The sequence below is a fragment of the Carassius gibelio genome, chromosome A20, assembly GCF_023724105.1.
Source record: "Carassius gibelio isolate Cgi1373 ecotype wild population from Czech Republic chromosome A20, carGib1.2-hapl.c, whole genome shotgun sequence".
Classification (NCBI taxonomy): domain Eukaryota; kingdom Metazoa; phylum Chordata; class Actinopteri; order Cypriniformes; family Cyprinidae; genus Carassius; species Carassius gibelio.
This window is the reverse complement of record NC_068390.1, coordinates 2,620,935-2,627,845: the sequence shown is the minus strand read 5'-3', so window position 1 is coordinate 2,627,845 and position 6,911 is coordinate 2,620,935. Positions and strand designations below refer to the sequence as shown.

Genomic DNA, 6,911 nt, shown 5'->3' with positions numbered 1-6,911 from the left:
AATAATCAGAATATGAACCTCTACAATGGTGACAAAAAACATGCTGCAATGCATGCTGGGTACTATTGTAGTACAAAACTCATCCATGGCTCCCAGCATGCTCTGCAGGATTTTTTTTTTTTTTTTATGGTCACCATTGTTGAGGTTCATATTCTGATTATTGATGTCTGTGTTTGACCAATTACTGGCATAGAAGTCCAAACTGTTTGGAAAGTCTTTGTATTAACTGATAATTAAAGAACCACTGACTCTTAAAATCACTTTAACTATAATCAATCAAATTACACAACACCTATTTCATCAGAGATTAGACGCCCCACAGTTCAATAATTGATGACTATCATCATCAATAAAATGTATAACAACCTACACCTTAGTACAAGTTAACACCTGATGGCATTTCTTCTGGGCTTTTGAGTTACAACAAATGTGTTTTAGAAACACATGGTTATAACAGCCAGAGAAAAGACTAAGACAGAAATCAAGGGTCAAGAGCCCAACTAAAGCAGACACTGATCTCTAACATGGTTACTTCAAATGAAACAATAAATCAACATCTAAACCTTAGTTCATTCTCAATAAGATCTTCTGTAGACGTCTGACAGAAATAAAGTCAGTCTGGTTATTAATAAGTGGAGCTGCTGATGCTGTTTGTGGGGTTGTTTAATCAGATCTTGAGAGATTTCATGTATTTTATTTCAGTTGATTTCATCTAAGTCTGTGTCTGAAGTCAGTTGTAGTAGTTCTTGTGTTTCTATTTCCTTCAGTGATTCTGTTTGTTAACAGCAGCTGTTCATCACTAATTCTCAATCAGCACTTAGTTAATCACTTAATTACTTGAATGCAAAGTTTTAAAACTTACATGGTTTAATTCAAGGCAATCTGTTTACTCAAACGGTTTGAGTTAAGTTAACTTGTCGGGTTTTACAGTGCAGGGTACTTATGCAGGGCATACACACACACCAGAGATCTGGAGGAGTTTTTTCCAAACACTGCCACCCTTTGATCTTACTGAAAGCCAGAGGAAACATTTCTACACTGTACTTTTGTGTGTGTGTGTGTGTGTGTGTGTATGTGTGTGTGTCTGGATTGTTAGCAAAATGGTTACATTGTCGGTTTGATTGTGTAAACAGGGTTACATTTATTTAACGGATGTAAAATACAAAAGCAATGTTGACCTTACATGTTAAAAACTTTTTTTTGAATCTGTACACTAATATACGTAAAACTTTAAACAATTATTGTATACACTTTAAATTATTGTACAATGTTAAGGTTACAAAAAAATAGTCTTTGTAGTTACATGTAATTGAATTAATGACATCAAAATATTAGCAATTTGCATGGTCTGAAGATATAGTATAATACAAGTCATTCTGTACAAAAAGCACATAAAAAAAGAAAAAAGAAAATGATTTTTTTTTGTAAATGCACTTTTTTGTCAATAAATAAATTAAAATAAAATGCAGTTAATGCAGTAAAAAAGTGAGCAACACACACACACACACACACACACACACATACATTTCTGTAAACCAACTTTGAAACAATGTGTATTGTGAAGAGTGCTTTACAAAAACATTTGATTCTTGATATTTGATAGTGTTCTCCACTACAAAAAATCTACTGTAACATCCTAAAATGCTAAATGTGTTCCTCTTGTGAAGGAATAAAACCTGCCGGCGACACAAAATATTCACACAGAAGGTTTCGTTGCATTTCTGCCGTGACAGACACATTGGGTTTCCTTCTTTGCTCCACCGTCTGACAAGACCCATTCCCGTAATTCCTGCAGGTTGTTTCAATTATGCTTTGGTCACCATCTGCAAAGGCTGGAGGTGTATGTGCCACAGACCTGCTCTTGTGGAGGAAGTTATGGATGCATAGAGAGGCCATAGTGATCTTTACCACATTTTCAGGCTCCAAGAATATGGTCCTCCTGAAAACCCTTAACCTGTTTGCTAGAATGCTGAATGCATTTTCTGCAACTCTCCGTGCCCTTGAAAGACGATAGTTCAGCACCCGCTGACTGTGGTCCATCTGCTCATTTGGATATGGCGTCATGAGATCAGGCCTTAAAGGACACTCCTCATCACCCACAAACATGTACGGCATTGTTATGTCACTGTTGGGCAATAGTTCAGGTGGAGGAAAGTTCAGCAGACCCTGATCCATCGCTTTACACAAGTCCGAGTGAGTGAATAGTCCAGCATCAGAGACCTTATCCTGGGTTTGCACGCTGGCATAAATGAACTTGTAATTTGCATCCACTGCAGCCATTATTGTCACAGAAAATCTCCCCTTGTTATTATTGTCAAGGCAGCCACTTTTTGCTGGAGGCTGTATATGAATCTGTTTCCCACCAAGCGCACCTAAGCAATGTGGAAACTGCCACTTCGATTCAAAGTCCTGGGCTATTGCCCGCCATTCTGCCTCTGTTGATGGTGTCTAGCAACAGAACAGAAAAACAGTTAAGTTTCTACACTAAGGGTGCTTTCACACTAGCACTTTTGGTGCGATCCCAGATTCGATTGACGTCAGAGTTCGGTTTGTTTGGATGATTGTGAACGCTGTCTTCTGAACTCGGGTGCACACCGAGCGAACCGTACCTGAGTCAGATTAAAAACGGTGGTCTGGAGTACGGTTCATGTGAACTCCGGTACGGTTTGCTGCTGATGTGAACGCAGTCATACCAAATAGGGGAAGTGTACTGCTATTAATGACGTATTATTTGATGAAAATGTGTGTTTGTGTGTGTGTTTCACTCATATTCCTGACAAGCATGACTGACGCGCTGTAAACATATAGAGCTGTACATCTCATTTCTGTTCACCTTCAGCGTTCTTTAGAGCAACTGCAGTACCATCGTAAGACAGACGCAAGTACCGTTAGATACCGAAGCTTTGTAAACAAAACTAACAGTACACGAAAAACGTAAATACATAAAAGTGCAGAGAGTAATGTTGCATTTGCCACCACCTCCTGTGCCGTCATTACTAAGCAACGGAGTAAACAGCTGCTGGCTTGACGACGCAAGTGAACCGCGGTTCGGACCCATTTCAAATAATATGGCAGTGGGGAGCAATCGAACTTAGGTTTGGACCAGGCAAGCGAGCCAAGTGTGAAAGCACCCTAATTCTTGTATTTCTCACATGAAAAAAAAAAAAAAACCTACAGCTAGTTAAATATGAATTCATGACTTGAGACATTATTGACTTATATTGCAATATAATTACATAAAAATATAATCTAAAGCAGGACCCTGTTACTATGCAGATACTGTGAGATGAGATTTAAGCATATTATCGTCATGTCTAATAATGGAAATCAATAGTGAAAGATGTCTTCAGATCCTTATCTAAAATACGGTGACCAGGAAGGGACATGTTCAGTGTTGTGTGGCCACAACAAATTAACTTCCCGGTATGTGTTATTGTGTTGAGGAAATGACATCCGTTTTATTTTGAATTAAGAATGACAAAGTCAGTTAAGATGTTATATTGCGCATATGTGTTATATTGTGCACATCTATAGATACCTTGCATTTTAGAGTTTGAATTTATTAATATATGTTACACAATGCATATTCTTCTTTTTTTATTATTATTAAGTCTATTAAATCCATTTACTGGTCATTTCTTTTTATGGTTTAATATTAATGTTTAACCCCATATCAGCAATAATGGCTATATTCATGGCAACATTAACAATATCATTTAAATACATAGTTTACAATAATATAACATTTTCTAAAGAAACAATAATTATACAAAAACATGCAAAGAACAATCTTTGTTTAATCAGTGATAAAAATTCTAAAATTCTTCCAGGAGAGAAAAAAAAAGTATTTTAGTATATTTTCTGAATAATATTGTTATCTTAATCATGTGGGCATTCTATTAAAATATGTTTTACACTCAAAAAAATCTCACACAAGTCACAGACTGGTTCCTCTTGTCCTTTGTATAAATATGAACGAGTCAGTCTCAAGTGTTCAATTTGACGTCTTCTGTCATATCTATTAACCTAGTCATATATATTTTCAAAACAGTAATTACATAATTTACTACTGGATTCACATCATATAGTTTGTTGTATATGCATTCATTCCATTCACGATTTTTTATTAATGTACAGATTCGATATAGGTTTAACATCAGATCCTGGAATATTGCATTCTGTTATTTCCAGCTGAAGATCTTTCTTAGCCATTTTATCTGCCATATGGCCGGCATCCAACAAAAAACAATGTTGAAATACTGTTTCTTTAAAAAAAGTCAACTCTTTCTAGCATACATACATACTAATAATTATAGGTTGTTCAGTTTTCATAGACTCAAGCGCTTGCAGCACATAGAATCTGTACAAATTAAGAAATAATGTTTTTAATATTTAATATATGGCTTAATATTTGTTATAGCTTAATATTATTTCCCCTTCAATTCTTGTTTCTTTTTACCTAATTAATGTTCTACATTATATATTTGAATACGCAAGTATATGTTTTGTAAATACTGTAAATGTCTGAAATTCATGCCAAAAAGCTTTGATTTTGACTTTTTCTGTAGGCCTACGACAGTGAGCGAAAATAAATTATCACAACTGCTCTTTACGGTAATGTAACATTTGTTTTAGGCTATAATATTTCACTTCACACTTATCATTAATAGGTTTTTTACCAAGGATTCATATAAAGATATAATTAGTTGTGTTTTATTGAGAAACTAATCAGCATTTGTGAACAAATAAGTGAACCTATAGTTCCATTCATGTCTATTTTTTTCATTTTGTGAAAGATTCACTATTTTTCACCAATCATTTGAGTGAAGGATTAAATGAGTCACTAACAACACATAAAAAAGAAGGTCAGTGTAAGCTTCAGGAATAGTCAGGCAAAGATTTACTGGCATGACAGTTCAGCATTTACAGTATTTCTGCGGATTTAAATATTATAGCATTATTTGATGTTTAAACATATTATTTTACCATATATTTATAATACAAAAAAAATAATAATTCAAACCTCATTTGAATGCTGTGCATATGTAATGTAATATAGCCATATCTTAGCCAATTTAATCCCACCGGTCACAACAGTGACCATAAAAAGGTTTTCATTTATAAAGCTCTAAAAACCTAACTGACTGATGTTTTAGTGTACTTCCTGCAAATATGGAAAAACATATAAACATACATATAAACTACATATAAAATTCAAATGTTACAAAAAATCTACAATGAAAATTAACATTTTGAAATGCTGTTTTTTTTTTTTTTTTTAATCTCTGTATTCCTATCAATGTTGCATTTTTTTTATGCATAATAGTAACCACAGAATTTGAACAAACGGTTTAAAATAGCTGGGCTAAGATATCTAACCTTTTTTGTGACTGCAAAAATATTTCGGTACACATATTATCCTGTACACATATTAACTTAAAACACAATTTTTCACACACTTTTCCAAAACAATCTATACAAAATAATTTATTATTTCAAAGGGTTACTAATGACACATTATTTAACGACACATCATTTTATGTCTGGGACAAATTTGGGATTACGTTAAATGGGTTAATGCCACACTGTCATCCTAAATTAAAAGTAAAATTTGATTTATTAATAATCCCCATTTCTGATAATCCCAGGTTCTATGATTGTTTACACTATTTGTTCCCTCAACATATGATCTTGATGGCTTTGCATTGCAGGGTCATGATTCGTTATCGTGTCCCCACAAGTTCGAAGGTCAACAAACATCTCCCTTCCCAGTCACTGTACTACAATTATTTTGTCGTGTTTTGCAGCAGATGTTTATGGTGGAATTCAGTTTACTTTTTTTTTTTAAATTAGCAAGCAATACATGTAAACTACTTGTGTAAATAGTGGTAATCAGAGCTTACGTTCAGGTAGTCTTTCTTCATGAGCTGGTACAGAGCGCCACAAGTCTCCATAACTATCTGTGAAATAGTGCTGGCCCCAATCCCGTGATCAGAACTGAGGGAACTGAATGTTTCCCCTGCATAACAAATAGAGTAACTACAAAATATACAGTAACAGACAACAGCTAAACCAGTGGCTATTTTTCTGTTGTCCTGGCAGACCCACCTGTTGCCAAAAAGCGCAAGGTCACAGACAGGCGATCTCTTGGGGGTATCGCTCGTCTCATTTTTGTGTGTTGTTTGGTTATTAGGGGTCCGACCATCCTCAGCAGGAACTCAAACTCCTCTGTTGTCATCCGCAGCAGCTCATTGAACCCATTCTCATCAGTCATCTATTGTATGGAAAGCACAAACACGTAGTTTCTAACAGAATAAATTCACATAGGCTTTTCAATGATTCGAAAAATATGCGGTACTTAATTTCTTTACCTCCAGCTCCCTCTGCAGAACAGACAATCCGGGCTGCTCCCGTTGTCGTCCCACACGTTCTCTCTTCCATATTCGTCTGTTTTTCTTTTTATGTTTTTCGCTGCATATCAGTGCACAGACAACTTGAAAGGCACGCTGTTTGCTGACCACCGTGTCGGGGTTCATTGTTTTGGAGTATTCCAGTCTCGAGCGAGAACACCATAGACAGTAAAAGACATAGGTAAAAGAAAGAGAACGCCGGCTCTTCTTCTTCTTCGGTTAACAAACAACAAAATAGTGTATTTCTTTCCGCCACCAACTGGTATGAAGTGTGAATCAAAATGATACCTATTTTTTTTTTTTTTTTTTTTTTAGGAAACGCGTCATGTTGTCACACACAGACATCAAGATTTTGGATATGCATCAAATCATTGTTGACAATCAAAAAAAAAAAAAAAAAAAAGCCTGGAAAATAAGGAAGAGTTTGTGCTATGAAGTGGTTTTGTTTGTTACCGTTGCTGTGATGCATATGCTAAAATCTAGATTTCTGGGTGAGTTCTT

General features: G+C 35.3%; 1 protein-coding gene across 1 annotated transcript; it reads right to left on the bottom strand.

The window, feature by feature from the left end:
• Positions 1-1,116: 1,116 nt before the first annotated feature.
• LOC127938139 (uncharacterized) lies at positions 1,117-6,606 on the bottom strand. Its single transcript, XM_052534568.1, has 4 exons — positions 6,372-6,606; positions 6,109-6,274; positions 5,904-6,019; positions 1,117-2,448 (listed from the first exon to the last, which is right to left on the bottom strand). The coding sequence occupies exons 1-4, from the start codon at positions 6,534-6,536 to the stop codon at positions 1,645-1,647; spliced, it is 1,251 nt and encodes a 416-aa protein (XP_052390528.1). The 5' UTR covers positions 6,537-6,606; the 3' UTR covers positions 1,117-1,644.
• Between the last annotated feature and the right edge of the window lie 305 nt (positions 6,607-6,911).